The sequence below is a fragment of the Artemia sp. Qi Xiang Cuo genome, chromosome 3 (genome assembly GCF_049724085.1).
Source record: "Artemia sp. Qi Xiang Cuo chromosome 3, ASM4972408v1, whole genome shotgun sequence".
Classification (NCBI taxonomy): Eukaryota; Metazoa; Arthropoda; class Branchiopoda; order Anostraca; family Artemiidae; genus Artemia; species Artemia sp. Qi Xiang Cuo.
The window spans coordinates 71,559,053-71,581,602 of NC_142796.1; the positions used below are offsets into that span (position 1 = coordinate 71,559,053).

Below are 22,550 nucleotides of genomic sequence, written 5' to 3' on the forward strand. Positions count from 1 at the left end.
GGTATTTGTATCTGTTGATAAGTTTAAAATAGCCTTTACTTTTCTTTGAAAAACTTCTTTTTCGGAAAGTTTTATTTTTTAATTAATTAAAATTAAGAATCTGGCGTGGTTTATTTGTGGGGATATAATCAGTAGTAGGGCACAGATGGGTCCGGGGTGAACTTCATTAGCATAATCGTATTAGCACAAAATTTGGGTGAATGCCCTATATATTCATGTCAGGAAACGATTAAATTATATTCGACCTTCACTCAATAAGAAGAATGACCAGTTATTATAACACTTAATATTCAGGTCATGATAATTATATGACCAAATTTTTTATTGGTAGTTGAATGAAATTAGTCATATGAGACGGTACTTGAGTAAAGTAAATCGGATACATTTTATAATACGAATAGAATTTTAATGATCAAAACGCGACAATCGGTACCAATGAATCAATTGCTATGGCATTTTCCTAGAGGGAACTTATGGTCATCCATGTCCCACCTCCAAGAGGCCTTCAATACCCCGCCCCCAACTTTTTGCCCCCCCCCCGCTCCGGGTTTTGGACTTATAATTCTTGCGACTTGAAATTTTTTGGAAACTTGGAATTTTTTGGAGTCTTTTTTGGAAAGTTTCTTGGGACTTGAAATTTTTTGAAACTTGGAATTTTTTGCTCAAAAATTTTTGGACTTAGAGTTTTTAAAGAAGCTGGTTCAAAATGTTTTGTACTCTGTTTTTACACAAAGCTTGATGAAGATACGTTTCTTTGAATTAAATGTGAGGTTTGAAATGTTTTGTACTCTGTTTCACACAAACCTCGATGAACATACATTTTTTCTAATCAAATGTATTTTTAGAGTTGAAATTCACACATGAAGTGGGAATTTATCAAGATTCAGTTAGACACAGACCATACTACTACCAGCTAACAAGTGGTATACTAGAGTCTGAAATAGAAGAATCAGGTTTTTACCAAAGTCTGAGAGAGATGAATCGGATACTTTTCAAACAGTTTGTGGTAACGAGCTGTAAGTAAGGAGCGACCCAGCTCAATAGGAACCAAAACTAAAAAAACGGAATTTTGATACCAGTAGATACATCAAAAGATTTGGATTTTTATGCTGATTCCAAATATTTAAGTTTCATCAAATTATCATGGGTCAAGTCTTACCCATCAAAAGTTACGAGCCTGAAAAAGTTGCCTTATGTTCAAAAAAGGGGGAAACTCCCCCTAAAAGTGATAGAATCTTAATGAAAATCAAACCATCATTTTCAACGTATCAGAGAACCATACTGTATGGTTTCAAGCTCCTATCTACAAAAATGTGGAATTTTGCATTTTTTGCCAGAAGAAAGATCATGGATGCGTGTTTATTATTTTTTTTTCATGGGCAATCGTATCGACCCAGAGGTCATAAAATATGCGGGAGGGCTCATTTGAACGGAAGTTAAAAGTTCTAGTGCCCTTCTTTAGGAACCACAAAAATCGGAGGGCAACTAGGCCCCCTCCCACGCTCATTTTTTTCCAAACTCACCGGATAAAATTTTGAGATAGCCATTTTGTTCAACATATTCGAGAACCCAATATTTATATCTTTGAGGATGACTTAATCCCCCACAGTCCCCGGGGGATGGGCTGCAAGTTATTAACTTTGCCCATTGTTTACATATAGTATTTGTTATTTGGAAGTATGCTGATGTTTCCAAGAGGGATTTTTCTGGTGGGAAGGGGGATTGGCGAAGGGGGCTACGTGGGAGGATCTTTCCATGGAGGCTATTGTCATGGGGGAAGGGACATTTCTATGAGGGAGTGCCGGATTTCTCAGCATTATTAAAACACAATGATCAGAAATTAAATAAAAAAAACAAGTTTTGTCAACTGAAAGTAAGGAGCTACATTAATACTTAAAACTAACAGAACTTATTACGTATATTAGGGGTGCTCCCCCTTGTCAATACCTCGCTTTTTACGCTAAAGTTTGTTTAGTACATTCAAAAAAGTTACCTATTCTAATTAAACGGCCTTTGTGATTCAGGGGTCATTCTTAAATAATTGGAACAAAATTCGAACTTTAGCGTAAAGAGCGAGGTATTGACTAGGGGGAGAACCCTTCATTTAGGTAATAAAATTATACGAATAAGGAAGTTCGTTACGTAAGTTATTTCGTAAGTTACGTCAGATCAAAATTTCGAGAAAGTCGTTTAGCCAAAAAAAGTAAAATTAATACGAAGATTTCATGTATGGCGAGCCTAAATCAAAGCTGCATTAATTCAAAAACGTTCAGAAATTAAATAAAAAAACGTTTTTTAACTGAAAGTAAGGAGCGACATTAAAACTTAAAACGAACAGCAATTATTCCGTATAGGAAAGGGGCTGTCCCCTCCTCAATGCTTCACTCTTTACGCTAAAGTTTTTTATTGTTTTACAAAATATAGTTGTGAAAAAGAGTCAAACTTAAGCGTAAAGAGCGAGGTGTTGAGTAGGGGACAGCCCCTTTCATATACGCAATAATTTCTGTTCATTTTAAGTTTTAATGTCGCTCCTTACTTTCAGCTAAAAAAAACTTGTTTTTATTTAATTTAGAGCTAGAGACATATATGAAGTGAGAATTTATCAAGATTCAGACACAGACATTACTACCAGCTCACAAGTGGTATATTAGAGTCTGAAATAGACGAATTATGTTTTTACCAAAGTCTGAGAGAGATGAATCGGATTCTTTTTAGAGTTAGAGAAATATGGAGTGAGAATTTATCAAGATTCAATCAGTCACAGGCACTACTACCAGCTCACAAACACCCGCTCAGACACACGAAGACAGACATGGGGACAAGGAAACATCCGCTCAAACGCACAGGCACAGAGAAAGAGAGACACGCAAACAGCCGCTCAGACACACAGGCACAGAGAAAGAGAAAGAGAGAAAGAAAGAGAAAGAGAGAGAGAGAGAGAGAGAGAGAGAGAGAGAGAGAGAGAGAAAGAAAGAAAACACCTATTAACACATAAAGTCAGACACAAACCCAATGTTACCCAAAATTTAATGTTAAGAAGACAAAGTCTCTTAGACGAGGAATAAATAAGGGTAAAAGACTTATTTTAGGTAATGAGTAAATCGATCAAGCAGATAGCTTCACTTAGCTGTGTAGAATCGTTACTAAAAATGGTGAATGCAGTGAAGATGTAAAGCAGAGTAGCCAAAGTACGAGATATTTGTTCAGAGTTGAAAAGATTTTGGAAGAATAGGAAGATAAGTCTGCAAACTAGCACTATAATATTTGAAGACATAGCAATGAAAGTAGTCATATGTGGGTACTTTGAAAGGATGAGGAAGGTATGTATGAAGACATTTTCCCTTATCCCCTTGCACTGACACTACTGAGGCTCCGTCTCGAATACTCTTTGGTCAAAATCACAGCATAACTATTATAAATTAAACGGAAGTTACTAGATATTTAAAAAGGACGTTTTATTCCCAATAAAATCTTGATCAGCTCTCTAAATGTTTATGATTTTATTAGCAATGGCTGGGGAACGAAAAAAAAACACATAGTGTTACATCCCTCAGCAATGACTGTAAGATTTATCACTTGCAAAATATACCTGATTATGAATGATGCGAATTTTGGGGAAGCAAAATAAAATTAACAGATGTTGATTAGCTTTTTGTGTGAAATGAGGCAAAACAGGCTGACGATAAGACCCTGTCACAATAGATCCTGGACATACGGAATTCCCATCTTAAAAATTACAGTAACATGACGTTATCTACCAATTTGCGCCATAAAACATCATTCTTTCCAAAAATGTTCCAAAATAGCTTGGAATGCAAATTCTTATAAATCCAACCGATTTGGTCTGAACATCGAGGCTACTTAAGAACTTCTCTGCTAATAATCCGGTTTTGTTGAGTTGGTTTATTTAAACCGGTTTTGCGGATATATGTTGCATAAACTCCAAAGTAATAGTGTTTATTTCGTTTTATGTATCAACTTAGCTCTTTACTTGCGTAAAGAACACCTTTTTGTATTAATTACAGAGAATTTGCTTTTTAGGCTTTTCCAGACTATGCAAATTCAAGAGCTTAAATTTACGCTTCGAAAATACTATGATAAAAAAATTCATAATTTTAGAAAAAAAGAGGAAACAATTCCAAAAAGTTGCAATCTCGGTGGGAATTAGACCATAAAATTAAGAATATCTGAGAGCAAAAAGTTTTAACTCTAATATACAAAAAACAAATTCTCCTCGAGGTGGCTGGTTCTGGATGGTTGTTTATTTTTATTGTTGTTTTTTTCTATTTATTCCAAGGATAGATTGTATCAAGCCAGTGATCTTAGAATATTGTGACAAGCATCATTCCAACTGAATTTTAAGGCTCCCTTTCCACCCTTACCCCGAACTGTCTGATTACAGATACCTCATACCTCAGGCTGAGATCAGGCTTCGACGCCGGCTTTCAGGCTGAGATCGGTCGAGAGGCTGAGATCATAGCCGAGAACCGAGAATGACCTTGCCGAGAACCTCGGCAAGGTTCTAGTTCCGGCAAAGTGCAATTCTTTACACCTTAATACAGCAAGTTTGGTGGCCTGAATAGGACCAAACTACGATCAAGAACAATTTATAAGACAGTAAACTGGCTTAAAGTTGTTGTGGATAAGTTAAGTTCAAAGCCTCCTAGGTTCATTTCCATGAAAATGAAATGAGATTCTTAAAGTTAACAGTCACCGAACGACTAAGGCTAGCTTAGCTAACACGTAACACTATTACTTAGCTTATAACCTACTAGAATTTTGAGACTTAAAAAAAGCTTCGCTAGCCTTTCTTGTTTCTCTTCTTTTTGTTGGTTCTTACTTCGTTCCATGATTGAACACAAGATTAAATTGGATCAAATTCACTGAGCACTAATCAATCTAAATTTCAAACGTTCGGGCTCTTTTCTTCTCGACAAGGGTTCTTTATTCCTTTTGAGCTGATCAAATTTAGATTCTAGTCAAAATAGGAACACGGACGGGTCACTGCTGGCAATTTTTTTTTCTCTCACATATTAAAGTCAATTTTCTAATAGACAAAGAAGCCGTAGCAGTTTTGTGCAGTTATTACAAATGCACCTTTCTTAATTTGGAGGAATGTGTTTAGACTATCTGCACAATACTGGTCGACGTCAATCTAGAAATTATTGTTTCTAAACCATTAAATTTAGGCCTCCTTTGGAGTCATTTTACTGTGAAGAACTTACTTTTCTAATTCTCAAGTTTTGAACTAAGACTTTCATCCTGTTCAACAGGCACAAACTACCAAGACAAGTAAATCTTAGAAGTTCTGATTAAATCATCAACTTCATCATATCACCGCGATATATACTTTCCTGGTTAATTCAAAAGCCGATACAATTTCAAAAGATTGTCTAGGAAAGATTAGATGGATTTTCTCGCAGAATTACTTTGATGTTCTAAGAAATAGTAGATTAGCTTTCTTTCAAATAGTTCTTTGGAGCCCCTTAAGTAAACGTATGGTTAGGAAAGCAATCAGAATGTGATCAAAATTGCTTTTTTTCCTGATAGAAATATGTACTATTTTGGGTTTTAAGTAAACTTGGGCAGTAAGTAATTTTCTATAAATTCGTTCCTGGGCAGTAAACTTGGGCAACGAGTATTTTCCTAGTAAGTTCCAGAAACTTTAAAAGAAAAGAAAATACTTTTTGGAGACACAAAACGTTTTATTTTTGGACACTTATATTGCGATTGGAGCTTTATGATTAGTGATTTAAAAACAAAACCTCAAGCCTCGGGGAATATATCAAACACCATTTGTGACCAATATAGACCCATTAAACGTGTTTTTATTTAGAGGTTATATTTCAATATCAACTTTGTAATTAAGAATTTCATATTCAAGCTGTGGTACAGACCGGAATCCATTGTGAGAAATTTTGGCTACTTTATTTTATTTTAAGACATGTATATTCAGTTACTTCAAAATTCCATAAATACCAACTTAGGTAGAAATCAGATATTAAGTGCGAATTAGAAATGCAAGGTCAAAATTGCCGGAATGCTGACTCAAACCCCTATTTAGTATTATTCGGTCTAAATATCGGATTTTCTTTGCCTTTTTACGCATTGCGATAACTGTGCTACAGAAAAACTAAAAAATATGCATGATATATGTTTAATTTCAAAAAAATTATATACAAAAATATGTGACAAATCTGTACATTCAACAACAAACTTTTCAAAAATGTGACATTATTCCATACAAAAATATATATTTAAAAAGGAACTAAACACTGAAAAAGAATTCTGCCCTCACAGATGCCTCCCTAATTTATTACGGTAGCTTCATCATAGAAATACCGCCAGGTATCTAAGCATAAAACTGTATTTCACTTTTAAAATAGTACAGAATCAGCACTTAAATAAGGCATTTCCTGACCCAAAAATTTCTTAAAATGGTATGTAAATTAGAAAGATGTTTCGTAATTAATTGAAAAATATTAAGGGATGTGAGCCGTTTTTATTGGATTGTGGAAGGGTAAATTACCTGTGGTGAGTCTTTTTTCTAGAATCATATACATTGAAAAACATATTTTATTATACTTGCTAGCTCAAATTTACCCCTCCAAATACAAAAAGTTACATTAAATTAAGTGTTAAGACATTTTTAAAGTGCTCATTATTGCAAGTTAAGTTCAAACTATCAACATGTAGGGTAATGTACCAGTTTCCGGCATCCGAAACATGGTTTTGACTTAAAATAAAGGTAGTTTGACTTACAGTCTACTCAAATTCATGAAAGGTATACCACTGTAATGAACAAGCGCTGACAATTTGAAAATTTATAGTTTCTGTTTGTGCAGAATAGCCAGTTACGCCCATTCACGAAGCATTAGGGGAAGGGAAAATTAATTTTAAATATATAGGGAAAGGGGGTAAATTTGCCCCTTTTTTAATTTTTTCAATGAAATACCGAGAAAAAGATAGTTTTCAATGAAAATGCTCATCCCCTCTAAAAATATGAATTTTTCAAAATCTAGGAGGAGCAAAAATTTGAGGGGAGATATATTCTCATTGAGCCGCATTGCCCAGTCACCACGAAAACAAAATGCAGTTTGTGATGATTATTAATTGATGGCTAAAAAAAGGATAGCCAAAAAATAATGACGGTGAAATAACAGCTAGAAAAAAGCATGTAGATTACCTTTTATTAGGCCGGTCACACAGCGTCCATAAAGTACAAAAAAGCAGTCAGTATAATAAATTTACCCCTATCTTAGGACTTAATTGGGCTCTAGAAGGTGTTAGACTTTGATTGAACTGTTTTCAGAAAGTTAAATAAATTACCAATAGCATAAGGTAACTCAGGCAGAGAAATAGAAAAATGTTTTTATTATATTAGGTTCGTACACTGTTAAATTCTTCTCTTAAAGATTTTTAAACTGCTTACATTAGAAATTTGACTCATTTTGTACCCAAAAATTTCCGTCAAGTCATTAGACAGCAACTACATTCTAAGCGATCACAAATCTAGAAACATGTACTTTTTGGCTCACACAATGTTCACTTTGTGAACACAATGTGAGCTAACTATAAGATATTTCGGCATTCCACTAAAATTTTACCCCAAAACACGAGCACGTCTTGAGATACGTCTTTTGAATTTTTCGAGTAGTCTCTTCTTCTTATAAAGTTTAACAGTGAAGTGTGAGATAATAAAACTCAAAATACAAAATTTGTGCTTTGGCCGCTTTTTTTAAAATGAATATTTGAGGTAAGAAAAAAAATACCTTTTTGAGGAAAAAATTCATTGAGGCAAAAAATAAGGTTTTAAGTTTTCACAGTATATTTTTGTTATACAATAAAAATGTCTTTTTGAGGAAAAAATTTATTAAGGCACAATAATAAAGAAAACTTATAGTTCCGTTAGCTTTGTTTCAGACAACAAAAATACAATATAAATAAAAATTTTATTCCCAATTTTCTTAAGAGATTTTTAACAAAATATTTAATGGCATTAGCATAATGATTTTTTTTAAATTAGGAAAATAGTCCCTGTTTTTATAAGTCAGAAATTATTAGCAACTAGTAGAAAGAGAGCAAAATATCGAAGTGATGTTATTCCGTAGAAATGGCGATTGTAGAATTGCTGTTTGTCAATGAACACTTACGGATAAAACAAACAATCCAAAAAGTAACAGTTCCAGAAAATGCCAGGATTCCAATAATAAGCAGTTGAATATGGACTGAAGTATAAGGAGTGTAGAAAAAGGAGATAGCCGAAGCGACGGACTAGAAATAAAAACAAACTTTTAACTCTTACGTTACAAACAAATGAAGAGCAAAAAACAAACAAATGGAAAACAGAAAACAAAAAAATTTAAAAAACAAAAAATGTGGGCTATGTAAATAGTACTTTTAGAACCGTTTTTATTCCTAAAATTTCTATTTTTTTAAATTCTTGTTTAAAAATTAAAAACTTCTTTATAATTCTTTTCTTTTTTTTCGTTTGTTTTTATAAGTAAAAAAGAAAACCAACACAATATACACGGTGACACATCTAAAAGCACCAAGTGTCACAAGAATTTGTTTCCGGTCTCTATGGCGATTCTTTATCTATAGAACCATCACCATAGATTGTTCATTCAGTAAAATGCAAAAATTCTGGGAAATTATTTACCTGTTAGAAGGCCCTTTGCTCTCCTACGAAAGTTACGGTAATTAAAAAAAACCTTCCTTCTTCCCAATTGTAGGCACGGAGTCCTTCCCAATGGCATAAATTCACGAAAATTTAGGGAGAAGGGCAAACACGCTTTCTAAAATTCAAGGGGGAAACTCGTTTTTTTTCAGTTTTTCAGTGAACATACCAAAAAAAGGCGTTTTCCAATGAAAATACCCCAGTAAAAGCTATTCTTCAAAATCTAGGGAGGGCAAAAGCATCTAGGGGGAAACTGACTCCCTGCCTCCACCTCTTACCAATTTGCGCCCCTCCCCTTGTGCTTTTAAGCCTTAAAAGATTCGACGAAAATAGATTTGAAAAGAAGTATGGCTTGGCTGAGAGCCTTCGTAATTACCTTGTCAAGTCAAGTAGACTTCATACCAAACTTGAATTCTATCATTTTTATGGGTATAAAATGTCTCCACTTTGTGTTCACACAATATTTGAAGCTAGAAGAGTATGTAATGAGTGGGGTTAAGAACTTCAAAAAAGCTTTTCAAGGATTAATTTGGGTAAAAGATCTGTTCCTGTAAGTCTAATTCACACAGAACAACAACTTCCCCAATTAGCAAAAAGTCACTGTTCTGTAATTTTAACAGTTCATTTTTGAATGAACGAAAATGAGGTTTTACGGAATTCTAGATACTTAAAATAGGGCCCTTGGCATCGCCAAGATGCAAGTTCGGAATATTTATCTTAAATAATGTATCGGATAGGTATTGTCTACGCCTTTTTGGCAAAGGAGCAGCTGGTTCATGCTACGGTCATTGGATTGTTCTCTGAACATGGGTCTTCTCTGCTTGACAATCATAGCGGTGGGCTCAATGCTACAGCAGCAGCGTCGTAGATCGGTATTTGAGAACTTGGATTATCATGAGGCTGTCAAAAACTCCCATATTAATGGAGATAAGACACCTTCAATAGCCAAGTCTCGACTGCATAGACGGGGACAGACCTAACACATGCTTTCTTAGACACATTATTCAGAATTTCTAGCAGACGAGTTGTTGTATATTTCAACACTTTTGGATTGTGAAAAACTACTCAAAACATTCATATGGACTTTTGACTTTTAATTCATTTTAATTCTTGACTTTGATATATAGTTTTTTAACTTTACCTTACTTTTATATTAAGAAAGAAAGAAGGAAGCAGCATTAAATTTCATGTACAATTTTCGTTAAATTTTTCGATAAACTTAAAATTTTAATAAATTTAAAATTTTTAAAATTTTAAATCAAAAATTTAAAATTTTCGATAAATTAAAATTTTAAAATATTAAAATTTTAATAGAATTTTAATAAATTTAAAATTTTAATTTCGATAAGTTAAAATTTTCAATAAGGACCATATTTCTTTGAACATTAGGGCAAATCAGCCAAGCTGAGTTTTTCGTCACTTTGCCTTTACAAGGTTAAGACGGGGTAACTTCATAAGAAGGCTATATATTTTTTTTCCAATCAATAAAAACAATTGCAAATCTTTTCAAGCTTCGAATGATTTAATTTCTTTAAAATTCAATCTAGACTCGGAAATTCCAACAAAACCAATCGTAATGATAAACAAACTAAGAGATGCAGAGTGGGGACGAATAACCCCTGGGATAAAAAGAAGGTACAAAAATAATTCAAAAATTTATAAAAATGGAAAATACAAATATTCCCAATACACATTGCAAATGTATTTCCAAATAGCACCCCCCCCCCCCGAGAAATTTCCTTGCAGCATTCACAGTATAAGCATTTGACACGCTAACACTTCCAAAGCCCAAAACCAGTAAAGCTGAGAAAATCAATCGGCTGAAACATTGGGATTGATAGAACTTTTAAGAAGGGCACATTAAATCTTTACTTAAATGTTGGACAAGATTATTATCATTTAGGTTTGTGTCTCGTTAAAAAATTAGCTTGAAAATGGCTTATCAAAAACTGCTTGGTATTGGAATAATGTTGGTCTCTCTACAAGTCTAAGTAAACACCTTTTGCGGAAGTGCCAGTAAGACCTGGATCCATTATTACATGTTTAAAACAGGAGGTAAGCAAGATGGACCAAAATTAGAAAAGGCTAAAACCCTTGACAAGTAACTATTTTTTCAGGCGTCAATGAAAGTGCCTATTAAAAGGAATCTGGGCATCGAGTAACTGATGGAACAAGTGTGCAAATCTAGAACGAGATTTAGCAGGAGAAAAACTATTTTTGACACTCCTTCTGTTTCTTCCATATTTTTTAAAATAGACGTGATTTCGGGCCGGGCAGACCCTTATGCAGAAAATACAGTTTAAGACTAATTTTGGGTGTATCAGTTCATGACGCCCAAAAACGGGGTCAAATATTTTCGTCTCTGATAACTTTCTAATTTACGAAAACATTTAAACAGGGCCAATTAGGCCTCAATGAAGACAAAATATTTAGAAGAATAGTTGTATAGAAATGTGACACCTGAAACCTGACGAAAAAACTGTTTTCTCAGACTGTCTTAGACTTAAAGGGCAAGCAGACAGAGACAAGGTGACTCAAATGAAGACAAAAGCTAAGGAAACAAATTGTTGTGCTAATTCATGATCCTTAAAATAAGCCCAAATTGTTTTATCTCCGATTGGCTAGTAACTTCCTGGGTATGCATACAAGGTCTAACTAACCCAAGGGGAAAAGATTGAGAAAAAATGGGTTATGCATTCGTAAACTCGAAAATGGGCCAAATATTCTTTTCCCCGATTGGTGTGAAACTTTCAGGATAAGCAGACCGGACCAAGAGAATTAATGAGGAGATTAAACTCTGGAATAGAAATGCTTTAAATCGATTCTTAGCGCAAACTGTTTTTTAACCGGATATGCCTTAATATTTCAGGACATATAGAAACCTCAATTAAAATTTCAGGATCAATAGAGACAGAAATTAAATAAAACAAAAAATATGGAACAACATATAACATAAAGAGGTTATTTTAATAAAATGTTGAATTAAAATACGTGTAATCCAAGGGTATCTAAAGGATCTGGGTCATGAAGGCTTCAGCCTTATAGAAGACCGGGAATCGCGCAGATTTTCAACTAATACGATTAATAATCCCTTTACCATCCGCCTGGAATTCCATAGTAAAACTCTCTTCAAAAATTTACTGCAAGGAACTACTACTGATCGAAAAATTTGGCAGAATATTTAAACTTTGCTCAAAATTGATATTATAATCAAATAATTTAATTCTTAAGAAGACAAAATGGAGAAAAAATTTTGCAAATAGTCCTGACATTAACCAATAATGAAAATATGTCAGTTAAAAACAAACAAAAATTATTTTTTTCTACATATTTTCCAAAACAGAAGTTTTGATACAAAATTGAAGAAGCAACGCTAAAACCTAAGACGGTAAAGTCACGTAATAATCCAAACCAGAAACAAACAGGAATTCCTATCAATGAATAAAGAGAATTCGAAACGAACAGAAATTAAAATGAATAATCACATTAAATATAAAGATAATACATATTGCTATAGATGAATTAATGAATCCTAAAACGAACAGAAATTAAAATGAATAATTAAGTCACACTTAAAGCGAACAGAAATTACCATAAAAGGAGTAGGGCCACCACGCGCTCAACTTCCCTAGTGTCAGAGTGTCATTTACACTGTACTGAAAACAAAATATATTTTAAATGCTTTCTCTTTTATAATTACATAATTAAAAATTTAAAATTGCAGAGACTTCCAGGAACTAACATCATTATATGTTAAACAATCACTTTACTTTCATTAATTCTTTCCAGCAGTCTTGATTATAATGTTGATTAATTTTCTTTTTCTTTCTCTTTTATCAATGTCTTGACAAATAAAAACCACACTATTCAAAAACATATTATTTGAAAAAAAAAAACAATTAAAACGTTAGCCATTTTGAGGTTTTGAAAGGGGTAGCAACACTCATTTTCGTGAATCTGGATTAGCCGTATGATATTATTTTTGTTGTTGATGATATCATGAGCAAAAAAACAAGCTGTTTGAACTATAAGTCGTTTTCAGTACATCACCAATGACACTCTGATTTTTTAAATGTTTAGAGGACGGTAGTCTTTCTCCTGTATGTGCTAATTTCAGTTCGTTTTAAGTTTGGCTTGAATAATCATTTAAATTCCTTTGCAATTTAGGTTTTATTTATTCAGTAAGAGCAATTTCTGTTCATTTAAGTTTGAATCATTATATGAATTTATTTCTGATAGTCTACTGTTTTAGTATGGTTTTATTGAAAAAATTATTTTTGGGAATATTTTTTTTGATTAATCATAAAGAGAAAACTCTCTTATAGAAGGCTTAACATGGCAAATCGAAAATACACAAAATTTATCCCACAAGACGTATAGGCACAAGACATATAGGGCCAGAGATGTATCGTCCGACCCGTGTAGACGCAGAAAGTTATTTTTGTTCATTTCTAATTCTTATTTTAAGAGTAAGTGCGCAGCATAAGTGAGGACAAATTCAGTCGTGGCTACTGAAGGTTTTCCGGAAATTGAATATAGAACATAACAATATCAGACGTCATGTTGTTTTTTATTGTCTATTTTTCTACCAGATGTGTAAAGTCGTTTTAATCATATTAAGTCTTGAGTGCCTGTTTCTACTACACAGGTTTCAGGATTCACTATCGATACCTTGTTGAAGAAATAGAGGATGAATTTTTACTTAAAATAAGTGCAGTAAACCACAAATCAGTAGGCTCAAAATCACGTCTATTTTTGTTTCAGTAGAGAATAAAATACAATCTTTTTCAAACTAAACTTTCAGCAAGAATAGATCTCTATTGCTAAGTTTACATGATAGCATAAGAACAATGTCGAACTAGTTCTACTTTTTCGTAGTTTTTTTTTGCAATAGAAAAAGTTGGGATCAAATTAAGGAAACACAAAAATTCTAACTGTTTTTGATGAGTCAACTGATTCTGGAGAAACAAAAACAAACTTACTTGAACAAATTTAAAAAGCATGAAGGCTGGCGCACTATCTTCCGAGTACATAATGCCAATCAATGAGTATATCTGCGTATTAAAACAGCTATCTCCAAAGCCAATGAGGAATGAACAAAAAATCGCCAGGAAAGCACTAAAATTGTAAAACCAAACTTTATCAATTTGAGCAAAAGATCTCATTTTACCGAACCAGTCTACCTTGACAAAACGAGGAGGAAAATCTTGAAAACAACAACATGTTTACGTTCCAAATGGAAAAAATTTAAACATGACTACATGAAAAAGAGCAGAGGTTCAAAGAAGAATAAAATAAAAAAAATCAAACCAAATATATAGAATTGCTACTCTATGATGCAAACCTCACACCTTTTTCTTTTATTAATTAAAAAAACTTTCCGAAAAATAAGTAATGATAAATGAATAAAAAACAGTAAATGACAGTTCTCAATAGTGCAACATGTCAATATGACAACTCCTTTAAATTCAAAGTATTACAGGGAAATTTCTTTAAGGAACTCCAGTGCACCTTCCTTGAAACACTTATTAATTAGACCAAATATATGATGCAAATCTCACACCTTTTTCTTTTTTTAATTAAAAAAACTTATATAGACAATAAAAACAACTTCTAGTAAAAAGCTATACGATTGAAACGAAGAGGAAGTTTAGCTAAAACTAATAAAAAAGGGCTACGTTCCAAATGGAAAAAAGTCCCAAATAATTATTGGCGTATATATATAATTATAATTATAACAATTGGCGTGATAATTACTGGATAACTATTGGCTTAAAAACACTCAATCCACCCCCACCCCCTTCTGCCTTTGGTGGAACTCAAACGTCGAGTGTGAAATATGTATTTTCCGTTTGAACCAACACGTTCCAAACCGAAAAAAGGAGAATGGTCCACACTAATATTTCAGCTGGATCTCAGCGTAAAGATGGAAAAACTTAAAACATAATTACATGAAAAAGAAGAATAAAAGAAAACAATCAAACCAAATATATAGAATTGTTACTCCATGATACAAGCCTCAATGTTTTCTTTTATCGTTTGTTTTTGCTTCTTCTTTGGCTTTTAATTTCCTTTTCTTTCTTATGTAGTTACGCATTAAATTCTTTCTTTCTCCACGCTAATTACGCCTTGTTGGATACTGACAAAATATTCCTGTGGTTTATTCTCCTTTTTTCCTGCTGGACATAGACCAGATGTTGTTTTAGGGAGTTTCTTCATTGTTTTGACAATTTTAGTACAGTGAAAAACAGAAAAATAAAGAAAGATATATTTAAGTTTAGTATGATTTCTTTACTGAAATCTCTCGTTCGAGCTTAGCTTACAGTCTAGTAGAAAACCATTTTTATTTTAGATTTTCTTTTCATTTTTTATGTTGTTATATTTAAAAACTTTTCTTTCTCCATACTGAGTTGAAACCTTGTTGAATACAGGTTAATATTCGTGTGGGTTATACTCATTTTTTTCCCTACTGGCCATGAACTCGTCGTTGTTTTCAAGATTTTCTCCTTTATTTTTTAACCCAAGTACAGTCAAAAAAGCAAAATAATGACAGAAAGATCGAAGTTTAGAAGTATAGCGCGAAGCCTCTTTTCGATTTCTTTTCTGAAAGCTTTAGTTAGAGCTTAGTTTAAAATCCCGACAAAAATCCAGCAAACCTTCTTATTAGATTTTTGGTAAGTTTTCCTTGCAGAAACGCAGCTCGTAGAAATCTAATATAGTAAGTTCAAGGGCTAGATAAAAGTAGAGTATTAAGGCACAATAAAAAGAATTAAAGTTGAAAATAAGTAAAATAGAACAAAAATGGAAGAATGATAGAAATTAACATGGAATAATAACATTTTCAGGAATGCCCAAAAGATTATAAATTAAGCGTGACCAATTTGAGTAAAATTAGATTTCACCATATCCACCTAAACTGACTGTGTGGTTCAGTTGCTCTTAGTGACTACTAATTCATTTGTGGTGTTTCATTAATTAATATTTTTAATTTTGCGATATAACACAAGTATCAGCTTACGTAGAACAGCCCCTCCCTTGTACTTTGAGGTGGTGATATTTTGGTATATTGGTGATATATATCAAAGGTATACAACCTTTCACCTCAAAGGTAAAAGGTTCACCTCCTCGTGCATGTTGAAAGATCTAAAACTACACACACTTATGTGTAACCTTATCCTCCCCCCCCCACAAATTTTTTTTTATTTCGTCCTAAGAATCAGAATTTGTGCATCTTCAGAGCCCTAAATGAAATCACATTCTGCGCAAGAGCAGCTTTTGATACAATGGACTTAAGTAACCAGTTTGTATCAAAAATGATTTTAAATACATTCTTTTTAAAGAAGAAAATATACGTTTGAAGGGATACGGAAAGGATACGTTTAGCGATTCCAGATGCCATCAATAGGTAGACCAGGTCCCCTAACCTTATAAGGTGTGTCTGAAGTGAAACCTATTTTTGCACCGAATTTGTTGGGTTTTGGAGTGTTGATCTATGAGAAACTGTTATAATTTTGCTCTTAAAATATAGGTTACATAATAGATAAATCGATTCAGCATAAAAATTTACTCCCCCCTCCAAAAACAGGCAATTTGCAATTTTTGTCATTAAACTCTTATCTTTAAACTGGGGTGATTAATAATCCTTAATTATTGAGTGAGAGGCCGAAGTCCAACAAGACAAGGTGATGACTTTTTTTTGGAGGGGGGGGGCACTTGAACCTACTGTAAGACTAAGACTAAGAAAAATAAGCAAGTTTTCTTAATATTCTAAATTTGGTACGTCCAAGAAAATCTTGAAAGACAACCCAAACCCCAGCCAAAAAATGTGTGCGGGCAACCTGCACAACAGTATAATAACATTATACTTATAATGTTTATTTTCAAGTTACCTAGGTATTCTATATTTATTGTTCACTATCTAGGTGGGGGGGGGAATACCAAAAGACGATTTTTAAAGACCCCAGAAAAGAGGTATTTTCAAAATTAAGGGGGGAAGGATAATCTAGGAGGCAGAGGCCCCTGCCTCTCCCTAATTGATGATATTGAATGGAACGAACACACAGTCTAAAAAGATGAAAAAACTTACTTAGGAGTAATGAACGCTTCCGTGTCGGTTGGTCCCATGTTCGCATCAGCAGGTATATTCAGAAAAACAATAAAAAATCCGACAACATGAGTTACAAATCCAAATAATACTATTGGGTCTTGGCCCCATCTTGCAGTCTTCTTGCCGAAGATTGAGAATAAAAGGCCTCCTAGAAAAAAACGTTTTTTGAATCAGTGATTTTGGAAACCAGAAAAAAATATATGAACTGATAGTAGAAAATAAACGCAAGCAATGACAAAATTTAACCTTACACTTTCAATAGCAGAAGAAAAAAGTAAAAAAAGACAAAAAATTACTAACTTTATTCATACCACAATTACACTGTACTTCAATGAAGGCGCGTGCCCTTATATCATCACCTGGATCGAGGAAAAATAATCAAGACATTATAATTGCCAATTGAGGACAAAATAATAGCCATATATCAGATAATATAGCCAAAATAGCCAATATAACAGACATAGAGTAGCCGGGAATAGCCACGATGAATAATAACTATAAGTACTAAACAAAATGAAAATAATATAACACCCCATACAAGCGAAAATCCAAATTATTGACAAAAATATGAATAAAAGACAATATGAAAAAAAAACTTACTATATGACCAAACAGTTCTTGGTACGGAACTGAGAGTAAGGAGCGACTTGTTTAATAGTAACCGAAATTCTAAAAAACAGAATTTTGATAAAATTCTTATTTTTATTTTAAAAAAAACTTATTCAAAAGAATAAGCCTTTTAGGCTAGTTCCAAATAAATAAAATTCGTTAGGTTTAATATTACCCATTAAAGGTTTTGAGCCTGAGAAAACTTGCCTGATTTTCGAAAATGGAAGGAAACATCCCGAAGAAGTCAAACCATCTTAATAATAATGACGCCATAAGTATCTACATATTAGAGAAGAATATTGTAGAGGTTTCAAGCTCATGTCTACAAAATGTGGAATTTTATGCTTTTTGCTAGAAGAAAGATCATGGAGGCGTGTTTATTTTATTTACTTTTTTTCAGGAGTGATCATATTGACCCAATGTCTTAGAATATTGGATAGCATTCATTTGAACGGAAATCAGACGTTCTAGTGCCTTGTTTAAGTTATCAAAAAGATTGAGGGGTAGCTAGCCCCCCCCCCCTCCAATGCATATTTTTCTCAAAGACATCCGATCGAAAGTTTGAAATAGCTATTTGATTCAGCATAGTTGAAAGATCCATGAATTGTGGCCCTGGGGATAACATGACCCCTTACTCCAATGCCCCCGGGGAAAGGACTGTAAGTTACGCAATTTGTAGATTGTTTGCACATAAAATATATGTTATTAGGGATTTTACCGGGAATCCACCCTCGCTCTTTATGTGAAATCTTTACTTTTTGGCCCAATTCTTTAAGAATTACTCCTGAAACGCAAGGGCCGTTTGAATAGAATAAATTAAAAAAAAACCTTTCCGAAAAATCAGTTTTTCAAAGAAAAGTAAAGGCCATTTTAAACTTAAGCTCAGCAGATACAAATACCTTTTAAAATTCAAACTCAAAACGACCAGAAATTACTATTAAAGAATAAATGAAACCCAAAATTAACAGAAATTAAATAAACAATCATAGCAAAAATATACAACAAGTAATGATATAAATAAATAAATAGATCTTAAAGCGAGTAATACTTAGATTGAATATGAAAATCAAGCTTAAGACGAAAAAAATATTTTCCTATTGAAGGACAAATGAAACTTAAAACGAACAGAAATTAAAGAAACAATCAATGCAAACAAACATACAATAGATATTAATGTAAATTAATAAATAAATCTTCAAACGAATGAAACTTAAATTGAATATGCAAATTAAGCTTGAAACAATCAAAAATCACCACAAACAAGAGTTTGGGTATGACCTCCTTCTCTCACTGTAAAAGTCTAAAACCTACTGCGTCATTGGTGCATTACTGAAAACCAATTTTGTGACAAATATTTTTTTTGTACTTATCTCTGAAAATAAACATTAAAATTATAGTAACATTTTGAACTGATGAGCGTTCAGCAATTAATATCATTATACGATATTAATGCTCGAGTCATCATATCGTGCTCGAGTCATCATATCGTGCTCGAGTCATCATATTATATAAGGGGGGACACGAAATGATCCAGCCAACTATCGGCCAATTTCTTTGTTGTCTGTGTTTAGCAAAATATTTGAGAAGGCGATGCTTTCTCGTCTTAATAATTTTCTTACTTCTAAAGATTTTTTTCATATTTTTCAATTTGGTTTTCGAGCACATCATTCAACTGAGCATGATTGTGTAGTTTTTCTGAATTATCTTCACTCCGCCATAGATTCCCATCTGATTCCCGCTGCTGTGTTTCTGGATGTTTGTAAAGACTTTGATTCTTTAACCCACAGTATTCTTCTTTTAAAAATTTCTCATTTTGGCGTATGATGTAGTGTATTTTTTTGGTTCAAGTCTTTCTTGTCTGGTAGAATAATTTCTTTAGAACAACTTTTTTGATCACCAGCTAGTGTTGACCAGGAGGTCCCTCAAGGGTCAGTTTTGGGGCTGGCACTGTTTTTAATTTATATAAATGACCTAATTTTTTGCAGTTGAAAATAAAACTTCTCTTGAATGCTGCCATCTATGTCATCCAACAGTCTCCCTTACTCATAACTATAGTGTTCATACCTCGGATTCTCTTGTTACTTTTGCCGATGATACCACCCTTATTACTTCTGGGAGAAAAGAGGATGAGGTTCGTACAAAGTTAGTGGGCCTCTTCGAGAGAGTTTCAATTTGGTTTGATGCTAACTCTCTTGACTTAAATGTTTCTAAAACTAGTTTTTAGTTTTTTCTCGTATATCCCAGACTTTTCTTCAATTATCTGAAATTCATATATCCAAAGGCTTTATTAGTAGACCAAAAGATGGCCATGTCCGTTTCCTAGCTATCCTCCTAGATGAAAATTTATCTTTTAAACACCATATTGATTTGATTAAAATGAAGGTATGCAGAAACCTCGGTATTCTAAGAAAACTAAAACATATCTTTCCAGGGCCAATTCTAAGAATCCTATTTCATAGCTTAATTCATTCTTATGTTTCCTATTGTTCAGTCATATGGATGTCTACTTTCCCTTTTTTTTTCAAACTGATTTCGAATACTTATGATAAAGCTATAAATATTATCCAGGATGTAAATTGTTTGGCAACCAAACCGTTACTTGATATTAAAAAACTTTATATTATTTCCTGTGTGTCTTTCCCTTTTCTTCAGCTCCATGGTGATGTTCCTAGGTCCCTTAGGTTTACGTCTTCTTTTGTATCAGATCGGTCAGATTTTCAGCTCCGTAGTTCTCTAAATATCCAAATTCCCCATACACCAACAATAAGATCTGATTTTAATCCTCTTGTTGGGTGTCATTTGACATGGAACACCCTTCCTGATTCGGCTCGAGAATGCCACTCGTTTGGCACCGTCAAAAGACGATTAAAAATATTTTTGTTTTAATTTTATTAATTTTATTTAATTTTGCCTGCTGCCAATAGTTTTTTTCATTTAATTTTTTTTTTTTTTTTTTTATATATATATATAGATTTTGCGATTCACTGTGGTTTTATAAAGCTTATTTAGTGAACTCTCCTTTTTTTTTTTTTTTTTTTTTTTTTTTTTTTTTTTTTTTTTTAATTAAGCAAATGCTTTACACGTTAAAAGTTCAACTGCTCATGTTTATACGTTTAAATGTTAATGTTTTGTTTATATTGTTTAAATGTTGAGCGTTTAAATGTTTCATGTTTATTTCATCTTTTCATAACACCCCTCCTACCGGCCATGGAACATTTGTGGGGATTTGTAGATTGTTATGTAATTATTTTACTGATATATGTAAAATAAATCTATCTATCTATCAAAAAAAAAAGAAGTAAAATATAGGTATTGTTTAGTGTCCCTTTCTGACACAAGTGTAAGCTATAATGTGATTAGCTATACATCAAATATTCAGTTTATTTTATTAGCTCTTTTTAAAGTTGTTAAAGACGAATATAGTTTCCCTACAAACAAGTAATTGGATACTGCCTCCTTTCCTAACTGTAAATAAAAACCAAAAACCTACTGCGTCATCGGCGCTTAACTGAAAACGGATTATATTACAAATACTTTCTTTTCCAGTTCTTACAGCATTGAAAATAAAAATACAATTACAGCGAAAAAAATTCTTGAACTGATGGAAATTCAATAATTATTATCATTATACATTAAATATTCAATTTTATGTTGTTAATACTTTCCAAGACTGTTCAAGACGCATATAGTTTTCAATAAAGCGCCAATGACGCAGTAGATTATAGACTTTTACAGTGAGAGAAAGAGGTCATACCCAAACTCTTGTTTGTGGTGATTTTTTATTGTTTCAAGCTTAATTTGCATATTCAATTTAAGTTTCACTCGTTTTAAGATTTATTTATTAATTTACACTAATATCTTGTGTGTTTGTTTGTATTGATTGTTTATTTAATTTTTGTTCGTTTTAAGTTTCATTTGTGCTTCAATAGGAAAATATTTTTTTCGTCTTTAAGCTTGATTTTCATATTCAATCTAAGTATTACTCGCTTTAAGATCTATTTATTCATTTATATCATTACTTGTTGTATGTTTTTGCTATGATTGTTTATTTAATTTCTGTTCGTTTTGGGTTTCATTTATTCTTAAAAGTAATTTCTAGTCGTTTTGAGTTTGAATTTTAAAAGGTATTTTTATTTGCTGAGCTTAAGTTTAAAATGGCCTTTACTTTTCTTTGAAAAACTGATTTTTTAGGAAAGTTTTTTTTAATTAATTTGTGTTCGTTTTTGATTAGAAAAAATTTCAATTTTATAAAAATTCCTTATTTCAAAATCAAACTTAAAAAAAAAAAAAATCAAACGTTAATCAAAATATCAGAACTGATATCAAAGTAAGACTATAAAAGTGAAATAATGGGTTTGTGTCACCCTTGGCGTTTTTATTTTTTGATGTTTGAACTATTTTTAATAAAATGTCTATCTCAAAATATTCATCGGATGGGTTTGGGGAAAAAGGGCGTGGGGGGACTAGATTAATCTTCGGTCTCTTTTGACTCTTTAAAAGTGAACTAAAACTTTCTGTTTTCAATCAAATGAGCCCTCTCTGAAGTTTATACGAGTATCCCTTCTAGTCCAGGAAGTGTGTGAAAAAATGGGCCTAACCCGGAACAAATTGCAATAGAAATGATTCTTTGACTACCCGACTCAGAAAAATGTGCTGATTCCGAATATGCAAAGTTTGCTCATCTAGCTGTTTCACAAATATGTTTTTTTTGGGGTTGAGGTAAATAACGAGGAGGAGAAATATGTCTTTTGCAGAAATGCGTAGAACCACGAAAAACAATATGCATTTAGGGGTAATAAAGTATGAAAATGATCTCTAACTGCAAGGATAAACTACGGTAATCAATATTTAAAGGGGAAGTATGCAGGAGGAGGGTGAATTTTCTCATCTAGTGTTAAACCACGCTGAATCTGAAAGAAACCGGTCTTAAAATGTAGAATGACAACTATCACCCATTTTGATGGTTTAATTAACGATTAAAGCATTCTCAACTTTTTCAGTTATATAATATACAAATGTGATAAAAAAACGAAATATCAATATTCAAAGATCTTCGTTATCTTCGAGATCATCAACTCCGAGAAACTCAGTTGTAACACAGTTCGCACAACTTGTTCCCTTGCAAGCTCCACAGGCCCAGGTGCACTTCATGCC

General features: G+C 32.8%; 1 protein-coding gene across 1 annotated transcript in view; it reads right to left on the reverse strand.

Moving 5' to 3' along the window:
* Nucleotides 1-6,143: 6,143 nt before the first annotated feature.
* Nucleotides 6,144-22,550, reverse strand: part of LOC148954489 (UNC93-like protein MFSD11) — a 139,283-nt gene continuing 122,876 nt past the window's right edge. Inside the window, 3 exon segments of the mRNA XM_089086548.1 lie at nt 6,144-8,274; nt 13,663-13,798; nt 16,767-16,935. Of these exon segments, the coding sequence (XP_088942674.1) occupies nt 8,101-8,274; nt 13,663-13,798; nt 16,767-16,935 (479 nt within the window). The 3' untranslated portion in view covers nt 6,144-8,100.